At 40.1% G+C, this 25,579-nt stretch overlaps 1 protein-coding gene across 4 annotated transcripts in view; it reads right to left on the bottom strand.

The window, feature by feature from the left end:
* TCF20 (transcription factor 20) overlaps window positions 1-25,579 on the bottom strand; it is a 128,878-nt gene that overhangs the window by 385 nt on the left and 102,914 nt on the right. For 3 of the 4 annotated variants that reach the window (XM_054272453.1, XM_054272472.1, XM_054272462.1), the window contains 3 exons: window positions 13,445-13,538; window positions 6,669-6,718; window positions 3,585-3,712 (listed from right to left, as the gene is read on the bottom strand). In XM_054272453.1, the coding sequence (XP_054128428.1) occupies window positions 3,629-3,712; window positions 6,669-6,718; window positions 13,445-13,538 (228 nt within the window). In that variant the 3' untranslated portion in view covers window positions 3,585-3,628. The remainder of the gene's footprint in view (window positions 1-3,584; window positions 3,713-6,668; window positions 6,719-13,444; window positions 13,539-25,579) is intronic. The other variant, XM_054272480.1, reaches the window with a different exon arrangement.

The raw sequence follows: 25,579 nt of genomic DNA, 5'->3' as shown, positions 1-25,579 counted from the left end.
GTTCATGAAAGCTAATCCATGTGATAAAAACTCTTCATTTAACAACGAGCAAAAAAAAATTAAGCAAGCCCAGTTCTGAAGGAGGTCTGGGATGACAGGATGATCCATATCACAATGGCACAGCACTCACCTCTACCTTCAGCAGCCAGGCAGGAGCTCGCTCACCTCGTGTCCACTCCTCACACTGACCGTGAGATTGGGAAAGAGAGAGGCCAAGCATGTCCCAACATGGTGACAGCTCCTGGGATGCCATCAGGGACTGCATCAAAATGTTTCCCTATGGGCCATCCAGTGGTGGTTTCCAGTGAATTTGTAGCAGATAGTGAAACTAGTGTCAAAATTACAGGAGTCCAGGAACCAATCCTGGGAAATTACCAGATTTCACCAGCTAAAGGTAAAGCTGTTGTGGTTTAACTAATTGAAGGGCAGGTGATATTTCTTTCTGCTGCTTTTTGGAGCTAATTTTCATATTACAGAGACAGTTCATAGAAGAACTAAGCTTGTGATGTCTTTCAAGACAAATGTGGAAACGTCCCAGTGCTTGGCACATGTTCTCCCTGTCCAGAAATTCTCTGAGGTGAGAAAATTAACTTCAGGAGTTTGCTAAGTTGGTGGAGGCTCAGCTCAAAAGAGAAGTTACAAAGTTAAAATTTAATTTCTCTAAGTTAGGGTTCTCATTCTGCATAGAGAGAAAGCAAAGCTTGAAATAATGTATTCCTTCCTTCCCTTATCCCATACCACAAGTGAGCCCAACAGCTATTTATTTATTTAGTAAGGTTACTTAGATATGATTTGGATAAATCCCTTGCTACCAGCTAGCGAGCTTGGGAAAAGAACTTACACCAGAAGTGATGCATATGGAAAGCAGCTAACGGAATTAGAGGTGTGCCTGGGAGCAAAGTAACACCCATGTTTGTTCATAGCTGGCAATTAAACTCCAGGAACCCTAACTAAGTGTGATGGAGAAGTCAATACTGCTCTGATCATCAGCACACCAATTAGATTACATCCCAGCAAGCCCAACTCTTGGCTGCAGATATCCCCCATCCAGGTGCCAGGCTGCGAGTGAGTGAAGAGTCAGGCAAGCACACACAAAATGCAGACAGGCAAGGTCAGGAAGCAGCAGCTGAGGAGGAAAGGGGGAGGTTCCCAGAGAGCTCAGCTGCCCTCTGTGGTTTCATTACCGCGCAACAGCGAGCCCTCGCTGAGGGAGTTCAGGGCCGTGTTGCTGTCTCTGGCTCCTGTACAACTGCAGTTTGCCCATGCCTGGAATCGGTCCAGAGCATTAGGCACTGGCTCAGGGAAGAAACAGGCTCAACTCACAGAGAGTCCTGTCTCATTCCTGGACAAGATCCAGAGCACCAGACTTGCTCTCACAGTCACTCTCCAGATCTGGACTTGATCCAAATGTTCTAGAGGCAACTGGCTCAGGGAGAGAGAAGCAATGAAGACAGAATACACTGACTTGCCTGGATGTTATCCAACATGCAGGATTTTTCTTAACTTGCTAGGCCTGGGAGTGAACCAGGACTAAAAGAGCCCAATAATCTCACAACTGAGTATCCATTGTATCTTACACTAAGGCCAGCAGAAGGTCAGTTCCAGTACTACCTGGACTGCTACAGAACTCCCCTGAAGTTCTTTAATTACCACAGTAATACAACAAGTTGTTGTTGTTATAAGGATCTTTTAGATTTGCATGGCTTTTATTTTGAAACGCAAGATCAGGTTGGAATTTGAGAATCTAATTTTTAAGATATTCTGAACATTGCAAGGGGGTGGCTAAATAGGACCTTCTGGTAAGAATTACTTGAGGCAAAAAGTGGATTTCAAAAGACATGATGCCTTAGAGAGATATCTAGAGCATACAGTGAATACAGTGCAGAGATTCCACAGCCTGCAAGGTCTTAAGACATTCCTATGACATAAAAAAGAGCTAGCACTGGAAAATAATGCAGGGAACAAAGCTGTGTAAAGGTCTCTGGGACACAGTAATGTTCACCAGCACCTTAAAGGAATGGCCCAAAAATCACTTCCCTAGTGTTAAACAGCCAGAAGAGGCACTTTGGGACTCAAGTGGGACTCTTGTCCTGCTTTAACATTATGAATTACATTGCCTGTTACATTTTAAGGAAAAGAGAAAAGCGTAAAGGAATCCCAATGACCTTTACCATGGAAGGAGAAAGCTACTCAAACACTGAATACTGTTAAACACTGTTTACATGGTAACTGTTAAAACAACACTCCATAGCCAGGAATGAATGCTATTAAAAATGGAAAGTCACAGAACACAGCTGAGCTAAAGCAAGTCAGCAGTCAATCTGCAAAAAGTGTTTACATGGGACACTACCTGTCTTGTGCTACTGCACCAAAACCCCACAATCTTCCAATTAATCTCTCATCCTTCACACAGAACACCATTAGAAGTACTTCACAATTACTTTACTTGAAAAACAGGAAAGATTTTAAGTCAGGAGAGGTGCCTGGGAAGCAAGGGAATGGTAACGAAGGAAGGGGATTACCATCAGCAGTTCCAAGAACTGACACAAAAGAGCAACTTGCCCTGCATGACTGCAAGGAAAAAGAGAGAGAAGCAAATAGCTACTTGAGTAAGAAATGCATTTGAGTACTGAAATGAAGGCAAGAGACCTTCTTGGGCTGCAGTTTCATGGACAGGGTGACAACAAGTAATAACTTGAAACCAAACACTTATTTCATTTTAATACACCCTGTTGCCTTTGAACTGCAGTGCACTTGCAATTGAGTAAGAAATAAGAAATCCCAACCTCATCCCATTTCCTGGGTGCTAACTCCCACCTCAGTGCTACTCCCTCCTTGTGCCAGTGTATTTTCCCAGCCACACAGTGAACCAGATTAGGAAAATGACCCAGCTCTGATGCTAACACGGCAAAAAGCTGTTTCAGACAAACTGAATTCCCAACCAAGTTCTCACTTGGCTGTATGAATGCTGGGCCTAGACAAAGGAGGAGGCAGGAAGGAACTGCAGTGAGGAACTTGGGGCACATTACAAAGTTATGGAATTGTGACCACTTCTGGATACAGTTCTACCTCCTGTGCCCCATGTCTGTTTGCAAAATAGAGAAAAAAGCTGGGCCAAAAGAAACACAGTGGGGTCCTGCTAAGACTGATTTACTTATCCCTGGATCGATCTACATTTCCAGAAAATGGGAATCCTACAATAATCCTGAACTCATCAATATTATTCATTTATTACATATAGAATCTAAGATACTTTGATAACTTTATTTATACAAAAGCTTCCTAACTACTCTGAGATTCACAGAAAAACACCTTCAAATCCTTATGGACATGATACAAAAGGAGATTTCTGCCACTCATTTAGCTGAGAGAGTAATCAGGCAGCTGTAACAGCTAATAAGCTTTGCCTTTCATTGTTTAACAGAAGGAACTGCTGCAGAAATACAAAAAAAATAAACAGGATGGTAGCAGAGAAAAAAATATTACAAATTTTCTGTATACAAAAGCACCTTAATTTCTCACAGAAATGGGGAAGGCACTGGATGTAAGAGAGCAGGTGGAACTGGAAGCTCTCCCCCACTCACCTGTGCTTGCTTTTATATCCATTCCCAGGAGTACACTTCCCCCCTCACCCCCGCTCCGACTGCTCTGTGCTGAGGCTGCCTTTCACCATCTTGTTCTGCAAGGAGGGAAGAGAGCAAGGAAGGAGGGGCTGACAAACCAGCAAGCCAAACAGAGGAGGAAAAGGAAAATGAGGGAGAAACGGAAGACAGGGGTAGGGAAAAGGAACATACAGAAAGCAAGAGAGAGAGAGAGAGAGAGAGAGAAAGAAAGAGAAGTCAGTATTGGAGTCAGAAATAGACTTTTCAGACAGAGTTTTCTCCAAGACAAAAGCAGGTAATTCCATAAAAGTAGAGTCTGAGATATGAAAGCTGGTTAATTTTAAGAAACATAGAATTTAACACAAAAAGGTAGAACAAGCTGAGAAGCATCACTTGAAAACTGCCAAAACAGATGGCTTACGACAATCTAAGATGGCTGAGCCACCAAAAGGTGAGGTATCCCATCCCTTTTATAGTCTCTCCACAGCTCAGCATCCTCATCAGGTCTGTTGCAACCTCACTTGCTGTGATGCAGACAGAGCCGTTTGGATCTGTGAGAGGAACCCTTCAAAAGATGACAGTTTTCAGACAGCACTTTCCCTGTGATAAAAGCTGATATTTTGCATAAGTAGCACATTCAGGACATGGATGGCTGAAGTATCAATCCTGACAGAAAGAAATGGAAAAGCTCACTGGGGAGCACATGGAAAGGCAGGACCAGTCCCCTCTGGACTCAGCTTGCTTATGCCCTAAGAGTCAGGCACAGTTAATGAGGCAAGAAGCACCTTTGCTCTCCAGGGGGCTTTCTGTGATGAAGTGTATTTACCGGTGTGAGGCACAGACTGCCAAAGGGTAACAGGCCCTGTACTGGGGGACTCAATGCTGGAGATTTATAAAGTTAGCTCCTCCACCCATTAGCTACAGAACAGCAGAGTGAGCTATGAGACAGTTACTAATTTGCTAACAGTGCTAAGGTGGTGTTACCTAAAAGCATCACTTTCAACAGACTAATTGAAAGTCTTTCTTCCTCTCAATTGCTCATACTTGTATCATGCAAAAAATTGGTGCAATTTGTTCCCCAGTCATTCTAGAGCAATGGTTTTCAGTCTTCCTGTTCCTGCATTGTCACTGTCTGGAATTCCCCTTTCCAGCCACTGGAATGGAAGGAACAGAGTAGGCTTTCTGCCCTGCAGAAAGACTGGGGACAAACCAATAATGATTAGTGAAATATGCAGTGAGGGCAGAGAAAGAAAGCAAAGAGAACTCTACTTGGCTTCAAAGAAATTATTTTTGTCTTTACTAAGCAAAAGCCAACAAACTTCAGTGTCAAATAAAGGCTGCTGGTGTTGAAGTTATGTTTTTGACAAAATAAAGAAAGTGATCTGCAGTGGGATAGTTCTGAACTTAAATTTAAAATTTTATTGCCTCATGAAGAACTGTTATGAACTTAATTGGTAGCTGTCCCACTCCCATCCTTCAAGATTACTTTAGAAATCCATGTGCCTTCTCAGAATTTTCTCTGAAAAGCTGGATTCTTTGCCTGAATCTAAACCAGTTCTTTCCTTTCATGGTTTGAGCACCATCACTCCAAAGTGCTCACATACAGCAGCAGTGACTCAAGCCATCTATGTAACACTGTATTTCCCTGGAATACTTCAGGCAACAGCAGCAAAAATAAAACAGCCTTCAAATACACACCTCTCTGTAATAGTTTAACCCCAGCTGGCAATTAAGTACCAAGAAGAAAATAACTATCCCATCCAAACCCAGGACACACTCCAATTATCTTTAGCCAAGTATCCAAAGTCGAGCAGAGGGTGGCACTCAGGCAGTTACATTCTACAGAAAGGGGACCTCATCCTTCCCAGTTTGTTTGGCAAGATCTGCAGGTTCTTGTAGCATTAATGCATTAATTTAAGCTTGCTGTATATTGTCAACATTATTCCACAGTTGTGCAGAGTGATTTATTTTCTTTTATATAATGAAAAGTAGGCCAATTCTGGATAAGAGCCTGAACGTGCACTGAAATCTTCCAGCACATTTTAAATACGTGCGCATAAATACATAATTTTGTGGTAGAACATCCAGAAAGGAACATGAGGCTTATTCCTGTATGTTTACAAAGGACAGATTAAGAATAAGCTGTGAAAACAAAAGACCACCAGATGTCAGTCTAATTCTAGGCAGGGATCTGCAGACAAGAACTAGATGGAGACTAATCCCTGCTAGAAAGCAACACAATTCTTCCCTATTATCATTTCCTTTTCAGCACAAGCCATCCAAACTCTTGCCCAATTACTGTTGTATTCAACTGGCAACAAGAACAGCTGTTTTTTCCTGGATGTATCCACAACCTCCAGGGGTGTATCCTCCCTTAAGGGCTGGGAGGGGTATTCCCAGCACTGTATCCCATTACTTATGCTACAAGAGAGTAGGTATTGTCTACCATGTCCCCTCTTGCCATACAGACAGCTCTCTGCACCACTGTGCTTGTAGGCTCTGGGGACAATCATTAAGGACACCCAGACCCTGGGCAGAAGGAGCAAAGGGGTCTTCTGATGAACCAAACATGTACAGAAGAACCCCACAGACCCACTGAAGGCTGAGTGGCTGGACTCAGTCCAGTTACTACTGGTAAACTGAGAACAAGATGTCTCCAAAAACCAGGAGAACTTTTTCATAAAGTCATTTTTCTTCTTTCTTGCATCTTCAGTAAATCCAAGGAGAAAACCCAACAGTCCAATGAAATATGCGAACAGGAATAGCAAGCAACATACTGACTCTATCACAGAATTCAGGAAATTAAGCTGAGCTTTCTGAACAGTCATCAAGGACCTAAAGAAACACTGAGCAGATGGAATAAAAATTTTATCTTCTCAAACCTGTAGTCTTTTTGAGTTGATGGTTGCCCCCAGAATACACCACAAGCATATATCACGGAATAATTGAACTAAAAGCATCTCTGACTACAGACATTACCCAGGTAATAAAATTACTAATCCAAATTTAGAAACCAGAAGAGGGTTTCACAAGAGACCCAGGTATAATCCAGGAGAGGATTCTTACCTTGTGCTTGGGGCACCTCACTGAGAAATTCTCTTCGTTTAGTAAACAATCTAAAGGAGTAGAAGACAGCAATGCATTATTTTTTTAATGAAAACCAACTTGAATAATACATCACATGTTTTAATCTTGCCTCACAGGTACACATTTTTCATTCAAAGATCTCTTATAGGAATACTTTGTCAGTATTGCCTGATCTGTGTATTATTAGCAGGTTCATTCCTTTCACCCCCAAAGTTTTAGCAAACAAAGTAAACTGAACACCCCAAGTGACAATGCTGCTTGGATTACCAAGCAACCTCAGCTTTCCCAATGATCTGTATGTAGTAAGAATGACAACAGCAAGCCTACAAATCCTGTATCCCAACCCCCTTCAGCTATTCCAGCCTTCTTCGCTTTGGCACACAGAAGATGGACACATTCATCCAATCTGAACAGACAATTCCTGCATTCCACAGTACAAATGCTGCCTTTCATCCTTACCCCAAGGCCTTGCCAGCATCAGGGAGAGCAGGGGCGTGTGTCTCTAGGTATGGTGTTTACAGTTTACTTGCAATCACAAGTCCTGGTGGTAAGTTTACACTGTGACACTACGTCTGGTAGTCTGGTCACTCATGCTGCTTTGAGATCTGCTTTCATGAATCTTATATGTGAAGATTTTATGATCTAAAAAATGGTTCAGGTAATTATTTAAACATATTATGTAAAGTGAGGCAGCTATATGGAACTGCTTATTTAGGAACAAATTAAGCAACACTGCCATTTGCAGAGCACTTATTTAGCAGCACTGCCAGAGCATGTATTGCTTCTCCTCACATCCCCCCTCCCAGACTACGCCTTTAAGTGATGCCGTAGTGATGCAAGTTGGCAGCTCTCAGAACTTCAGCCACAGGAACAGCAGCACTCCCCTCAGAGCACTCAGCTGCCTCCCCTGGGCACCCTGAATTGCAGGGTCACCACTCAGCCTGCCCGAACGCCTGACACTGCTCGGTTCCAATGGCCTCTTGCCTCGGAGGCTGACCCGAGGCTGTCACCTCGTGGGCAGGACCAAGCACCCATCCCCACCTCAGCACAACTGAGCAATGCTGCCCTGGAGAATTGAGCAGGGGGCTTCTGACCTCCTGCCTACCCCAACACACCCAAGAGCTCACAAGTAGAGAAGTGCAATAGTAACTAAAATGGGCTAATTTAAAACGCTCTTAAGTATGTAGCATAACCAGTGCTACCTGCTGTTTCGATCTGCTGGAAGAGTTTAGCAGACAGCAGGAGACTGGAACTAAAGCTTGAGGGAAAAGCTTTCTAGATACCCAAGCTTTGGCAGAGTATCCTTCTGCTAGGGAGTGCCTAATGTTTCAACATGAATGCCTCTGGCCTGAATCAAAGGGAAACAGCATGCAAGAGGCTAAGTTACTTGAGAGATTTTAGCAAAGGGGAGTAAAACCCTTAATCCTGCCACAGATAATTTCAAATGCAGCATTAGCAAATCACAGGAAATAAATAAAATGTCTTCTCATTATAAGGGCAGGAATCATACATTTAGACTACAGCATGAATTATCACTGCATAATACAGCAATCATCAAAAATATACAGAGCAATCATCAAAAACATACACAGTATGTTAGAACAGAATGGAGTTTTCTTCTTTGTTGGAAATCCAACATGGGTAATGAATGCAGTTCTTTAGCTAGTACATCAGAAAGGAAGATTGTACAAGGATCAGGAAGAAGTGCCAGAAACTTTGTACCTAATGCCTGATCTGTGTGTGGAGCTCCATTTCTTACTAAGATCAGTATTTTTGTTGCAAACACTAATAGCAGATTCAATTAATAGCAATGTTTTTTGTTTCTGTTAAAGGACAACTATGAAAAATGTCATCAGCACACTGCAGAAAATCAGCTGAATACCAATAAGGCAGAAATTGTTCATCATTACAAAGCTGGCCTGGATTTTGGTTAGCAGTTCCAAGTATTTTATATAACAGATTACAATTTGTCATGAAGTCAGCAGACACAGAGCTATGATCAGCTCATTGTGGCAGAAAGCAAAAAGAACTGAGACTTGTCCTTGTTTCCACAGATTTTTCTCCATAAAGTAGTCAGGGAAAACCTAAAACACTTTTAATAGAAGCAATTGTTCTTCTGTAAGCTTCATACTTCTGTCTCACCCTCTGTGTTCTGCCCATTACTCATCTTTAATGATACTTGCGAAGACACAGGATTTCTGTTCTCTGAAAATTCATTTTATTTGCCTGTTAATATTTTCCTAATTTACAGTTAAAAATCTTCTGTAAGTAGAACTGCCTGGATATATGTTGTAGGGACAAGTGTGCTGCAACCATCAGGATCTGATTCCAGGTGGGGAGGAATAAGCAGAGGGAGAGGATATAAAATTTCAGAAAACAAAGATCTTGTTTCCATGGAGACATCCCTAGGACTAAGTTATCTTGAGACATCAGAGGCTCTTCATAAATTTGGACAGATGAAAGCCAAACACAGACAATGTTAACCACAGTCATTTCCATACAAAAATTACTTAAGTGGCACTACTGATCTTGATTTTTATGTAAATGGCTAAGAAATGTTCAGCTCTCTTACACCCTATATTGCCAAAGACTTTTCTATGAAAGGAAATTAAAAGACAGCCTGAATTATGCTATATAAAAGCATCCATACGTACAAATTGGCAACTTACAAAGCCGCGTGCCTCACACAGCACTCCATTAGCAACAGTAGGGCAGAGCCTGGCCCCTCACCAGGGTGGGGCTGGACACCAACCACTGGTGCAGAAGCCAGAGCCCAGGTCCCACCCCAGGGCTGCCTTCAGTGCTGCAAGGAACTGAAGCCATTTGACACACTGCAGCCTCCAGCCCTTTCCCAAAAACGTTCTGCCTTTCCTGAGGCACAGTAACTGACTGGGACCAGCTCCTAACCCACACGGATGCAAAGGCAGAAATGCTTCAGCTCACACTGAACTGCTTCGAAATACAACACGGCTACTTCATCTCAACCAAGGCACGGTCACTTCCAGGAATTCAGACAAACCAAGTGTGTATGACTAAACATACCCTAAAAAACACTCCAGCAAGTGTTTTCTGTTTGGCTTTATTTCTTTGAGATACAAAACCAGTCATACATATTCCAAAAGCCTGAAAGCCCTTGTAAATGTTAACACAAACTTCTGAGGATTCAGAACAGATCTGTGACAGATCCTAAATAAAGCAAGGTGGCACCATCCTTCAAAGCAGGATGGTTGATTTCAAAATGGAACTACCACTGAGCTCAAGGAAGCTGAGAAGCACCTGTACAGTTTCACTACAGAAAGACAGTAGAACTGCAAAACCAATAAAAAGGGTTTACAGGCTGAGCAAAGAGAAATAATGATTTGTTTCTCAAGGAAGCCTACATTTTCTGCTTGGTCATAAATGAAAACCAGACCTTTTGCCATATAGCTTGGTTATTTCTTTTACACAGATTTATTGAAGAGTGTCTACAGATTAAGACAGCTTGATTACACCCACAGATAAAACCAACTGCAAACAAGGTCTTTTACTGTCACATCATCAGGCTGAAATTTTAAATGCTGAGAATCTACTTCGAATTGGGACTTTTTTATTTGTTTTGGTTGAAAACTTCAGCTGAAGCAGCCCAACAATTTCCTTAAAACTCTTTCTTGGAAAAAAGTTATTCCGCCCATGATAAACATCCCAGGATTTTTTCTCTGAAAAGCTCTACAATATCCTGATTTTCAGTAGGACCTGGACTTAGCTAAGGTATGCCCTTGCCAGCTACCACAAAACCAGCAAACAGAACTCCTTGAAAAGCAATATGGGGATTTTCATGCGCACATCCTCACAAGAGGCCTATTAGATTTTAGTAGCACGGCCTTTCAGATTTTAAAAAGTAGCTAGTAGCTTTTAAAAATTCCACCAAATATACTTCTGCTTGGGGGTGATCAGGTCCTTCCTGTAAATGAACCTCTGCCCTCAGATTCAGGCACCAGTCCCAAAAGCAGTGAAGCTATCAGGGGACATTTCTAACACTCAAGCAACCCAAAAGAAGAAAGTGACCATTTCAAAACTGCAAAATGGGAAGCACTAGTCTGGCAGGCAGAAGTGAGAACAGTACTGAGAAAGGCAGCCAAGATATAGAAAGAATGGAGGCTAGCAGGAGGGAGACCAGTGCTACTGAAGTCAGGAGCAGGGAATTAAGGATGAGTGCCAGCAGGAGGCTAAGACAAAGAACTGATTGGAAAAAGGCACAGAAAGGTGAAACAGAGAATATAAAGGACAATATAAAAGAACAAACCAGGACCAGCAGGGTGAGGTGTGACAAGGAGCTGAGTTAGGAGAACCAAATGGCAGTAACAAAGCCCAGAGAGGAAAAAGAACTAGAAAAAACAAAAGAGAGGAGGAAGTGAAGTAAGAGCAGAGAGGAGGAAGCCAGAGTGACAGCTAGAAAATTGGAAAAAGGAAGAGTCAGAAAGAATTAGGAGGAATTGGGTCTTACAAAGAGACTGGAGTAAGAAATTTGTAAAGAGGGGCCTGAGAGCAACTAGATAAAAGACCTGTGGCTGGTATGAGAAGCCAAAGAGAACACATCAGACATACAGATGAAAAGGAAGAAACAGATAGGAAAATGTATTTTAAAAGCACCAATGAAGTATTTTGTTCTCACTAAACAGTACTCTTCCTGAAGTGAAACCAGAGACTCACCAGTTTTACCAACTGCTCCACTATTTTTTAAATATGTTTGTGAAACCTCACAGTCCGAGTACCCCATCTCCATGCAGCTCTTGCAATTTATTACTGCTGTATTACTCAAAGGAGGGAAATTAGCTTGGAATTGTGCACTCCAACAGATGGCCACATGACAACATGATGTCTCATAGCAAAATTAAAAGAAGTAAGCATAGCCTTGGAACTTGAACACAGAAAGCTACTCTAAAAAAATCTCACAGGTTGCAAAGTCAAGACAAAAGTGAAAAAAAGCCAAATTTAATCTAACCCATGTCTACACATTATATAGCAGATATGTTACATTTATATTGGACTAAATAGCATGATTATATACTGGGGTTTGTACATGATGCTGCCTCTTCCATGCATGACACAGAACTGCTCTTGGGAATCAGTCATGATTGTTCAGTACATTTCTCATTTTGGAGAATCCTACATTTGCTGAAGTGGAGTAGGGTTAATATAGCTGAAGGAAAAGGAGAGTACCTGAATTTTAATATCTGAATTTAGAACCCAGAAAATGCTACATACTGTATCTAATAAAACATGAATTTAAATTACGCCCTCAAATTATTGGGAACATTCACTATAATTTTTGTTTTTTCATGGTACTGAAAAGGGCAAGTCACAAACCAGAAACAAATACATACTAAACACAATATGAATGTGAATCTGATTGGTGATTGTGTGTCTCAAACACACTGTACAAAAGCAAGGTTATTAATGTTCATGAAACTCTCAGGCATGACAGAGATGAACATTATAGGAAATCTCCCAGTTCTACCTTCAGAACTGAGAAGGAATCATCTGCAGTAAGACACAGATCCATCAAGGACAACATATGTTCATGAATGAGTATCCCTCCATCCTACAGGCTGAGGAAGGGCCTTATGAAAAGACATATCAACCTTTAATTAGGTGATTACTATAAGATAGATTCATAAAAGACCAAAAGACCAAAAGTATACTTAAATGGACACCCTTATTTCTGGTATTTTTTTTAGTAGGTGATTTTTGCAACTTGAATAATCTTTCTTTTATGTGAAGTCAAGAATTCTCTCTGCTAGTAGTACTGTGGTACTAGAATATTCCACTGCAATATTGATTTTAAAAAAACATTCCTATTAGAATGAAATGCACATCTCCAATAGGGTGGGACTTCACAGTGAGAGGTGCAATGCAGTCATACAGAAATGAGCATTCTTACTTCAAATACTCTACCATTTGGAAAACAGTATAAAATGGGTGGTGAACAAGTGGGTTGCTGTGGAATTGGAATAACAAACAGGAAGTTTGCAATTATCTTCCAGTCTAGAGTTGTAATCTTGAATCCTTTCCTGCTTGTTATCAGACTAAGTTTTGTATGACAGGAGTTACAGGGGACTGGAAAACTGGGGTATTATTTACTCTGAGACTGATTTTTTTTTACCCAAGAACAAGGTTTATCTCCATGAAAAACTGTCATTACTGCACAAAACCCACCAAACTCACAAGTCCAGGCTCATAGCTGGAAATAGTATCATCCAAACAATTAGCTTGTATAAGGATGAAAATTGGACCTACTCAGGAGACTGGCTGAAGTGCTTCTTAGGAGGGAGAAGGATGGTTGTGCTGCAAATGGTACTGATGATTCTACAAACACAAACACTTGAAATCTTTACTAGGAGCATGCATAGGAGTATAACCCTGAAAGATGAAACCCCCTTGCTGCTTACTTACATCCTTTTAACAAAGGGTTTCTATTTTTGGTAAAAAATGAGTGATCAGTTCTCACACTGCAGCTAAATTTCAGTCACTGTAGCTGCACTCCCCCAAGCCAGGCTTTTTCTGCTCTTTCAGGCAGATTCCTTTTCATTACAAGCTTCATCTTGTCCCAACGTGTTACCGTATGCTGTTTATTGCACGCTGTTTCTCTCCATTTTTATTACTTTATCTTCACAGCAGGAGAAAAACTGAGAGGGAGTAATTTGTAAAGCACCTCAGAATTATTTAGTGTAGCATGATTTGAGTAATTATGGAATGCAGTTGTCATGTGTTCCTACCTGCATCGATGGCACATGGGTAATGGTATCGGAAGGAGCAGCCTTTGTTGTAGCAGCCTAAGGTGGCTCCTGGTTCCTGGCAATGGGAACATTTCTGAAAGGGAAACCAAAAAACAACAATGAAGGTTGCAGCCATTTTTCTGAATACCTGTATTTTCCTGGGAATTTTATCAACCACATGCCAGCACAATGTTTTTCATAAATCATGTTAAACTCTATCTTTCTACACCATACAAATAAAGGCCTTTCAAACAAGTAACAACAACAGTTCTTTCAAATTATGAACTTTTCAGTTGTGCTAAGCAGACAAGAGATACAATGTTCAGCCATTCAGAAACAATTCGGAATAGTTCTCAAATCTGTTTTACTGGCCTGTTTCAGTACCTGACAATGACATCACTATTAAAATAGCAGGAAAAAGAGTGGTTTTGAACCTATAGCAGCTTTAAAAGAAGAATTAGCATAACAAATAATGATTTAGAAGACACCATCATAAAAGTAATTTGGTTACATCATTGTCATTATCACAAGCAGTTGAAGGTGATCATGGCCAAATTCAAAGTTTTCTCATAGGTGATCAAAAAGAAGATGCCATCATGGGAAAATACCTCATCATCACAGAAATGGCCCATGTCCAAAAAAAAACGCACTTGCAGTGCAACAGGGATGCTCATACAATGATTGTCAAAGTAGCTCAGACTCATCTGATGACCACGTTCAATTTTCAATAGTTAAATCCTATTAACTCAAGTAGTCAATGATGTATTCGACCATAATATCAGACAATTGTGAAAGCAGAAAGAAAGTCTCTCACCCCTTTAGGTCATCCTGAATGACTTAAGAAATGACCTAAGGAAATAATTCACATCTCATTCAGACAGCCATTTTATTTCTTGCACATATACACTAAGTGATTTTTGTTAACTAATCTGATTCTGAAGAAAGCTGATTTCTGACAAGTTGATATTTTTCCCTTAAAAAAAATGTAGCCATACATGGTAGAATTCACCAAAAGCTAGGAGACTGCTACTACTTAAAAATTAAAAAGTGAATTAACTACTGGCAGAAAACAAAGAGAGGAACTACCATAATTTTTGAGTCACATTTTAAAAAAACAGGAATTTTATTTATTCTGCTGAATACAATGAACACCATAATAAGGCCCTGTATAATTTGTACAATTCACCTTGAATTCACGCTGTGAGAAGTTGCTTTTGGTCCCTGCCTGCACACAGGGATGATGACATGATCTAAAATCACTGCTGCTGCTGGCAAAGCCGGTGTTGAACTAGGCTGCTCTACTGCCACTACCAGGGAGCTGCACCTGCACCACTCACAAACAGCTGTGCCCAAGCCAGCAGCACACCTGGCACTGGACACGAGCACGGCATTCCCACCATACGGGGACACTCATCTGCCACCACGGCCACAGCCCCTGGCCCACAAGTCTTCAATCCCTGATCAGCACACACGCTGCAGAGGAGATCCGCAGAACAGACGTGGCCAAAGCTAACAGCCACAGCAAAGTTCCTCACTCAGCATGGTAAACAGGGGCTTGATTACAGTATTGCCGAACCCTCTGAGAATATCTGACAGCTATTGTTCTTCCTACTATTCTGTGCTTTGCAGAGATGACTATGGTTTGTATTTAAATGCCTGAATGAAGATGAAAGCAAAACTAGCCCCAGCCATAAACCAGGAGGCCCTCTTCAAATCAAAGCAGATGCAACTAACAGAAAAGCTTGTGAGATGTCAGTTCTCGTGACATCTACAACTGCAGTTTTGAGTAACACCTCTTTATGGGTATGCCAAAGCATCCTGAGCCTGATCTTCAGTGCTTCCCACTAAATCGCATCCATATTCTAAGCACGACAAACTACTGCAGTATTTATGATGCAAGTGAAGTATCCCTGAAGCCTAGAAAGAGACACACAAGCAGCTTATTATTGCCTGTCAGAACATCAATGAAAGTTTCCAAAGATTAAAAAAAGAGGCTAAACCAATATTGAAATGCACACCAAAATATACGGACCACTAGCCAAACTGCAACCTAATTCACTCTCCCACGGGAGTAAAACCAAACTGCATCCACAGAAAATGTCTTTTCCTGGCTCTGAAGTCAGCTCTAGAAAGATATTATGTACTGGCAACAGTCCCAGATTCACCTATGCCAAGTACTCACAAAGTGCAGCTTGAGGAGTTCTGAAACAGAGCTCTGTACCTGGGTACTTTATTCTCGCTTTTAGATGTGGCTGACTGGGATTAATTATTCTAACAGTAGAGAACCCAAATTGACTATTCTTTTTGAATGTAGATATGAATTTCTAGTCTTGTTCCTCAGAGGCATTCTGCCCTCCCCACTTTATCTCATCTTTTACATACCATCACACTGTTGCAACAGAAGGTCATTCTCCCCTGGAACACTGTGTTCTGTGCAGAGCAGTCAATAAGAGCATAAGAACCACAGCAGCAGAGATTGAAGTGCAGCTATATAAAATATTTCTTAACACTAAAAAGACATGACTTAAAAGAGTATGGTGTGTGACACAACAGAAAACAAGACCCTTAGCAAAATTTTTGATACTTTTCCAAAAGGTTATTTGTTTTTTGAACTTACTCCTTGGTGCATCTAGCATGGTTCATGTCGCTATTCTGAAAATCACATTCTGAACATGACAAGCATTTTGACAAATTTTCAGCTGAGAACGGGTAAGGAATGCTTTAAAACTGTTTGTGATTTTAGGACTGATTAGACACCAAAAGTGGGTAGTTAAGATGCCAGTGCATGTGCATTGAGCCTTCACTGCCCCTTTTTTGAAGTCAGGGAGACAAACAGAGATTTTACCAAGGTTACCTGTGCTACACCCACAACAGCAATTCCCAGGTGGATGACTATGCCACTGACGGCTCAAGGCAGAGCTCATCGGCTGCTGCTGGCTCCCCTGCTGCTGAACAAGTCTCCATTCTGGCAGATGCTTCTGCTTTTCACAAGCCACTGATAGTCTAATGGCCCCATTTCTTCTACCTCCAGGGACCCCCAACCATCTGCTTCTTTCCGGGGAAGCTGAGGGAGCCACATACAAAATAACTACTCTTTTTTTCGAGTTCTTCCTTCTTGGCACACCTGAGTGACTGAACAAAGCAGACGCCCTACAAAGCTGTGTGGTTCTAAAACAACTTCAGAGTCTATCACCTTATCTTTGAAAGAGACTATCATCATGTAGCGCCACATGGTTTCCAAACACACCCAGGTGTTCCCATGAAGACAAAAAAAAAGTGCTTAAAAATTTCTGGATGGTCTCAGTCTTCTTTTTCAAGACATTGCTGCTGTGCCTTAAAAGATAAAAAGATGCCTCGTTCCTGCTGGTACTTTCTGTAGTTTTGGTTAGCTACATGTCTCGTGTATTTATGCTTGAAAAGAAAAAATAGGTACACTACAACTAGGAAATATTCTAACACCAAAATAAAATCACAGAAGTTCTTACAAGGAAATGTGTAAATTCAGCATAATGACGACTAATTGTTCTCTTGGTCCACCAGCAAATTTGCACCCAAACTCCACCATCCTGCAGCCATTCGCCAGCAGATGGTAGCAGCCTGCTTGTCACTTGTAAAGGAATTACAGCATTCTTAGCCAGGGAAACAGCACTCCAGCTCTCCTGGGAAGAGAAATTCCTTTTGCTCAGTAAGCAGCCTGCTTAACCTCCCCTGCTTGAAAGAGCTCAAGGCTGGTACTTGGAGTGTGCTCCCAGTGGGAGGTGCCAACGGATAGTAATCATTGCCAGGCATCTAATCAACTCTTGGCTTAAATGTAAAAAAAAAAAAGAAAAAAAAAAAAGAGGGAAAAAAGAGACCACACAGCAAAGACTGATTCATAGGTCCTATCTCCACAATTCATCTCTGACCACAAGGCACATATATCTCACTTAGAATAGGCTGGAGAGACTGAAAAGTGCCATTTAGAGGAGACACTCCATCCCATGAGCTAAATTATCAATAGTATTAAAGCCAGATACATTGTCTCTACCTCTCCCTGCTATTAGCAGCCCATTTCTTCTTCGCTATGGCTCATCATTCTGTGTCTACCAAAATGAAGTAACAGCCAACCTGGAAGTGTGAACAGCTGGGGGACAGCTACCAGCGGCAGCAGAACGGCTCTGATTCATTTAAAATACTACAGCACCTACCAACAATATTTCTCTTGCTTTATGCTTGGCTTTTTTCCCCCTTGCAATCTGTATTCTTCTACTCTTCTGAGACCACACTGCTGTATATAATAAGAGTATGCTTTCGAGTACCTTCTTTTGCTTCCTTCAGATTTGTACCCAACTCCATGTAAGTGCTGTATCATAAACATGTCCTGAGCTACCTACCTTCCTCCTCCTGAACAAGCACAAAGCCTTGTGAAAACCAGTGCCCCAAGCTGCTCACTTTGCTCACTTTGGCTCTGCACTGACAGAGATAGTATCTTTGTCCCTAGACAAAGCACTTCTTAGTACTGGAATCCTACGTGGTTTTGCTGGTGGGAGGATGGAAGCTGCTGACTAGCCCTTCCAAAATATTCTGGGCAGGAGCAGGAACAGTTGCTTAGAAGCAGAAATTAATTGCTTGTAACACTAATGTAAGGTGTTTTCAGACACTCCTCAGCAATCTTCCTTGCTGAACAATTACCAAACCAGTTTACACCAGGACATTCACAGCAGGATCATGTTTTCTACTGTCTGTAATACAAACCATCTTTTCTTGATGAGTGGTTATATACCCTATACTCAGACCTCTTGGCTTCCCCACTTCCAAAGATCAGTTTTTCCTTTGGTTTGTTTTCTCTCTTTTTCCTTTGCTTTGCTTTCTAGGCATCTCCTTGTTTTGCCCCTTCTCCCATACCAGTGTCAAGAATGCATAAAAGGAGTAAAATGGAAAGCAACAACTGAAGGTTACTAACAAAGCAAAGAAAGCAAAAAGTGAAATATACGTGGCATTAATTATACAGGTACAAGTCTTTGCTTTACATTTTATATGCATTTTTCACACTCTCTCCTTCTCCTGTTTAAATTATAAGCTTTTAGGAAAATAATTGCTTCTGTATAATTGCACTGCACAAATGCAGATGTAAGATAATGAGGACTTCAGAGTCAGCTGCAATATTAGGAAGGAGGGCCTTCTGACTATTTCTGATTAAACAGTTGGCAGGCTCGGCAGAGGCTCGGATTTAACATCCAGGAGAAAGGGCAACACAAACAGCAGGCAGGCAGCCGCATTCTCCTTCCTGGAAAGCGGGATGCAAAGAGACAACTTACTCCAGAAAGCTACAAGAAAAAATAAAAATAAATAAGTGTGTGTCTGCGTGTGTGTGTATACATATATATAGTGCTTACTACAGGAGAAAGAAATATGTGATTTTGGAAGGCTTCTGCAAAAAGGGACCAAGATGAAAAAAGCGAGGTGGGAAGACATCTTTAGGAAACAGGAGAGGAAAAGACTTCCACTCTGATGTGCAGATACTGGTTAATGAAAAAAAATTGTTTATGCGACTGTGGCTAGAGATAACAACCAATACTAAAGGACACAGAACTATTAGTTTACATTTCCTGACAAAGAATTTTAACTTATCAAAAACAACCAGACACAGAATATCAGTAAAATGAACCCCACAATTAAAAAGATAAAAATCTTTAATCCTGAATCACAAAAAGGCATCTCTTGCCAATGATGATATCTTTTTGTAGAAAGCAAACCAAATAATAAAGGATAATATTTCAGAACTAAAACTGGACAATTGTCTTCAAGTCAAGAAACTACGGACAAATTTAGATTCCAAGATTTCAGCAAACAGACAAATCAATGATCTGGAAGATGCTATACTAATAACACTGCATTAGGAAACAATACAAAGTTAGAACTGCAGTGCTGCACAGGCTGCTGAAGCACAAAGAGAAACTGCAGCTCAAAATGGATGGCATAGAAAAAAACCACAAGAAATCCAAGAGCTGGAAAATGTCTTAAACATGGAAAATCCTATTCAATACATGTGAAACTGATTATGCTAGAACAGAAGCACTTGAAAGTAAGTGCAGAGCATTTCATTACCCTCAACTAGAAGGAAAAATGGAATGCAACAAGAACAGAGATAAACATTTAGTTTTAACAAATAATGGCTTGCCAGCAATAATTTTAAGGTTCTATGCAGACACTTAAGCTATTCAACTGCCCTTATAGAGACTCTCAAGAAGGGGGGTGAACAATAAGATGTGAAAAATTGTGAAGTTTGTAAAATTATCCAGGGTAGGCAGACCTCAAACTGATAGTAAAAAGCTGCAAAACCATCTCACAGCCATGGATAACCGTATGGTAAAATGGAGATGACAATTACTACTGTTAAGTGCAAAATGATGTATGTGGTAAAAATATTTTCACCTATGCATATACATGATGACAGATTCTAAATTAGCTTTTACTACTCATAGGAAGGTATAAGTAGTCATCCTAGACAGAAACATCATGCAGTCCCCGCAAGCACAAAAAAGGACAGCCAAAATGTAAGCAGTTATTTAGGAAAGAAATCCATAATGAAATTCAAATGTTCATGATGTCTGTCTGTTACTCTTGTAGTAGCCTGACATTGTAATATTGTGTGTGGTAATATTGTCTGATGACCCTCTTGAGAAAGGAGTACAACTGATCAGAAACAAAAATGGACAGACCACAGAGATAACCAGGAATGTAAAGAACTGGTATATAAGAGAAGTCTAAGTATTTTGGAAAAGAGAGAACTGAAGGGGGATTGAAACCTACAAAATCCAATATGATGCACATAAGGGAATGACTCTTAGCCATTTCCAAGAAGGAAGAGCAGGTTCAAATGTAACATAAACCTGTTTTTTTTCCACTCAAGTAACTAAAAGTCATTACTAAAGAATGGTGCACTAGCAAAAAGATAAGCAAGTTAAAAATCAGACGAGACCAGTTCATCAAGGATAGGTATGCCTCTGCGTGGTAAACACAGGGATATCAAAGCGACAACTCTAAAGCTGTGGTTGCTGAAAGGAGGGAAAAAATATGCAACTATCATTGTGCACATGGCAAGTCTACTACAAATCTCTGAACACGTGCAGTGAAGTGGTAAATACATGGCCATTGCTGGAGACAGGACACCACAACAAAAGGTACTTTTGCACCTGTCTGGAAAGGCAGCTCTTGTGAAGAGCAAGAGATGTGACCGTGAAATTCCACAACGAACAACAAACTCCCCCTCTCGCCATGATTATCAAAAAGAATGCAGGCACGAAATAAATACTGTTTGCTTACAACTATTTAAGACTCTTTAGTTTTACCTCCCTAACAGGAAGGTTGAGCTAAACTGTACACTATATAAAAGACTGAAATTCAAACCTAAGTGATAAATTCATGTTCACTACTCCTTACAAGCCTGTTTCATTCACTTGGTGGAGTGATCAAAGGCTTAACTGTGCATGAATACATGAGACTGCTGAAGAGCCAAGTAAGACTTGAAGGGGGATGAACCCTTCCCGCCTCCTCCACACAATGGAAGGAGAAAAAACCCAAATGAAAAAGACCCAGTGTAACTGAACCACAATAGAGGTCAGGTCCTTCAAGAGTCAACCAGTGGCTAACTAAAACAGATTCAGCAAAATTAACAAAACCAGTAATTTAAATGGTGCTGCAAAAGCATGTTTAATTTCAGTTAAACATGTTAAGTACATACCTATGTAGCCATTTCATATTTTAAAAGGAATATTAAAATAACATATAGACCAGCAAGTCCAACAAGCTAAGAAATTTGTAAATCTTCTTTCCTTTGATTCAAAGAACAACCCTGAATGAAACATTTCAGAAAACCATGTGTAAGTATAGGGATTTGAATTTGCCAAAGTATGCAAGTCTAGCAGAAAAAATAATACAGTTTATGTTATCTTGACTTTTCATTTGGGGAATTAAACATGCAACAATAGTGCAATTTAGTTACAAAAAGGTTTGAAAGATAGAAAAGCAGACTTAAAAGAGGAAAAAGAAATTCAAATTTTCAAGCAGCGATTATATGATAAGGACCCACAGAGTAGTGGGAACAGCAGAGTCAGCAAGAGAGCATTTGCTCCAGCTGAATTTTCTACCAGTACTAGATTTATTTCCCAGCCATCTTGGATACTGATTAAAGGAAATATCCACATATATTGTGAATTTCTATTTAATGCAAGATCTACCATGTAGAGCATGAAACAACAGCATGCAGTTACCTTAAAAGAAAGCAAGATCTCCATCATAATCAAAGAGATTTTGGATAAATTAATTATCCAAAATTATCCAGAAAAGCAGTAGGTTTGAGTATCATTGTCTGGAGTGATATAAAAAAGGAAAAAACGTGACATAAACAAGAAAATGCAATAAACTCAAGGTTTTCAAGAGGCAAACTGCTTAACAGAGCCAGCTTTTTTCTAATGAAAGAAAAAAGAGATGATGCTGAATATTTACTAAAAGGCTCAAAACAAAACAAAAAAAAAAAATTGGTTCATTAAAGACACAATCACTATGTTATTAGGAGCAGTGGACACAACAGAAACAAAATCTCTATAAAGGCTTAAAATTAAAGAAATACTTTTGATAAAAGCAAACTGTAAATGCAAAATATTTTGACAAGATATTACGTATCTGTGCAACCTGACAGGAAAAAGGGTGCAGCACAAACCCATCCCATCAATGACTCAAAGACTTGTAACACTGGACAGAAATACACCATTTGTCATTACGTGTAATAATCTGTGCAAGCCTTCATCATAAACAGAGCCCCACTGTGCAAGACACTTCGGTAACAGAGAACAAAGCCCTGGTGGATGCAAAGGGATGAAACAGGAACGGTGAGACTGAGCCAGCAGCGTTGGGCAGAGTCCATCTCAGCAGCAGGCTAAGCATATCCAATTATTCAGCATAAATCCCAGACAAGAAGGGCTTTGAAGAAATGCATGAAGAAAAACAAAGGTAAACGAGCAGGGATTTGAAAGTGAAGCACTTAATTTGGGAAATTATAAAATTAGCCAGGGTGTACTGATTGGAAGTAAATCTTAAGTTCTTGAAACTGAAAGAAGAAAAAGCAGCAGGATAAAGGCAGATAAAATAATGATGAGTGCCTTATGCTTGAGGCATAAGAAAATAGGAGGTGGGCAGATGAATGTGACAGAAGTAGGAATGTGAAAATGACCGTTTAGAACAACAAATGTTTGTGACAGCATTCCATCGAAATTGCACTTAGTACTAAGAATACCAATTCTTAAATTGAGGTCTGAAGAATGACTGCTGCACAGTCAAAATACATTTCACTGCAAAGAGAGGTGAAAAAAGTACAATGTTTATCTTACTGGAAAATAAATAACTTGTCTCTAGAAAAAGGTAGCAAAGAAAACTACTAGTCAATATCATTAAAGAAAGAAGAAGACAGCTTCCCCAGAAAGCCACAGGAGCAGTGGTTGGCAGCAGAGCTCCAATAAGGAGTAATGAAGGGCACACCAGTATTCCCAAGGTCACTGGTGGCTGTTGCTACCACTGAGGAAAAGCAGAGGGTAAATCCAAGGGAAGAGGTAAAGGTGCAATGCTTTGCAGAAAGAAATGTCTGCAGGTCAGTAGATCTCTCTTTAATGATAAGCTCTAAAGTAACGTAACAGTATTAAAAAAAACAAAAAAAAAATTACAATCTTTCAAACCACAGCAATAAATCATCAATCACAGCTGAGGGCAAGTAGACAATTAGCACATACTGATGAAACATCCTCACATAGACAGAAGGTGCTTTATGCAAAGTAATATTCGCTGGCCAAAAATTTGAATGGGTTTAGAGAGAATGGGTTTAATTCATTATTCAACAATCATCAGGAAAAAAACCCCTACAAATCATAATAATATATGTGGTGCTTAAACTGCCCATTGCACTAATAGGTACTGTTTATGAATTCTAAACTGAATTTATAAAAAGATATGGAGTGTCTGTAGGCTTGTCACAGGCACGACACAGGAAAACATGGTATGAGCTAGCAGCAGTTTAGAAGAGGCAGAAAATATAAATAGCAGCAGTCCAAGCCTGGATGGCATTCCAGCTGGATATTACACAGCAGCTAAGGTAGTGTCAGTAGTTTCTTTAAAGGACAGACATAATGTGGTTCTCCTGAAAGAAGAACTTCCTCCATCTAAGGATTAGATGGGGTTCTCCTGAGATTTGAAGGGAAAGGACTAATGAAGATCTGCGCTCAGAACACTGCTGAATCATGGTAAAGGCAATAATATTATTCATTTGCAAGCCACACCTTCAGTTTTATAAATCTAGATCAATCTATGCTAGGAAAAAAAGACTGGGATGAGCCATAGATTATTAGAAATAAATCACTGGACAAGATCAAAGAGAAATTTCAATCTTTTTTTCCCCTGAGGTAGAAATCAAATGATACATGCATTTTTGTTTTGTTTTTCTTTTATTTTACATAAACACAACCTCTTCTAACTTATTCCTTCATCTTCTGAAGGCTCTAGCCCAAAAGCAGAAGAGTAAGTTAACATTAATGTCTTCTTTGTTAAGACAGCTTCAGAATGGACAATTCTTCTTTTGGCATTACCCTTATAGCTATTTGGCCAGGAAACTGAATTTATTGGTAGCTCTTTGTAACACCTGTTCCCCAGGAACTGCCTCTGAAAGTTTCTGCTTCAAGTGGTACCATGTGGCATCACTGAAGAACCCTTATACCTCCCAAGGATAAACTGTAACACTTCAAAGAAGAATTAAATTTAAGTACAGGACTTAAGACTGCATAAAAACCACTGTAAAACAGTTTTATGTACCTATAATGTGAGTATTGAATTTTTCTAAACAATTTCCTAAAGTTAACATTAAACAAAAAAATAATGTTGGTTTTCTGGAAAGCATCAGTTATGAACTATGCCAACTCTGAAATTTTAGTGATTAAATTTAACTTGGAGAGTTATTTTGCAAGAAAAATCTTAACAATTATTTATAACAATGAATTTACACATGGGACAAGTACATTGCTATTAATATTTTCAGCATTTTAACCTTGTACAAGAAAAGAGAAAGCTAACAGCAAATGAACACATAACAAAACATATTTATTATCTTTTTGGACCTGACTCTAAATGATACATGAACAAACTTAAATTTATCTTCCATATCTGCCATTACATGTATGCAACTAAACCATGAAGCCTTGGATCAGCTCCCTAATCTTGCAATTTAATTGAGAACATCTGACAACTAAAACACACACTGTACTTCCAGAGCACCCTACCAGTTTGACTTAATGGTCACAAAATAAGTGATCTTAAAGCCTACTTTACAGAATAATTAGAGATGATTTATCAAAGGCCGTGCAGGCAATTTCTGACTGCACAGGCACAAAGTCAGAAAAGTTCACAGCTCTCATACCTGAACTCAAGCACATGAACTTACTTTTCCCCTCTCATCCCCACCCACCTTTTTTTTTTTCCTTTTAAGCTTCACATTGAGCAGCAGTATCCTCCAGTGAAAATCCCCATTTCAGAGATTCATGCCAGGATGCCCTCCTCCTCCTCCTTCCCCTCCCCTAGCAGCAAGTCTTTTATGAAGCTGGTCAGTTGTCTTTAATCATCAGTAACTTTCTGAAATTTAGCAAGTGTGAGTTCTCAGTAAGAATAAAGGATTTGGAAGCACAAGAAAAGCTGCAATTAACAGCAGTCTAGTGCAAAGTAAAAACAAAACCATGTTGTGAAATGAGTAGCCATGAGAAAAAGCAATGCAGCTGAATTAAGTCTCCTAGTTGTAAGCACAAATCAAAAGAAAATATGCAAAACAGAAATAAGGGAAAAAATCACTAGTAAATGAAGACTGCACAACCAGTTTTTAACATCGACTTTTAATATTTTCTCAAACAGAAGGAAAGCTTGTGACCCAGGCAACAATCAGCAGGCTGAGACAAGACCTGACTGCCCTTATGATGCAATCAGTTGTGCAGCCAGACCTCAGGACAGCAATCTATTTTTACCACCAGCAGCTCAGGTGGTGACAAACAGTGCAGCTGCAACACCCAGAGCCCTGGGAAGGCTCTGCCACTCAGCAGGGTCTTGTGCCCTGGGCTGGAATTTAGA

This window comes from Melozone crissalis, unplaced genomic scaffold (assembly GCF_028551555.1).
Source record: "Melozone crissalis strain CALT ecotype California unplaced genomic scaffold, PUWL_Pcris_2 ptg000004l_1, whole genome shotgun sequence".
In the NCBI taxonomy this organism is placed as follows: domain Eukaryota; kingdom Metazoa; phylum Chordata; class Aves; order Passeriformes; family Passerellidae; genus Melozone; species Melozone crissalis.
This window is presented reverse-complemented; position numbering and strand designations above follow the sequence as displayed.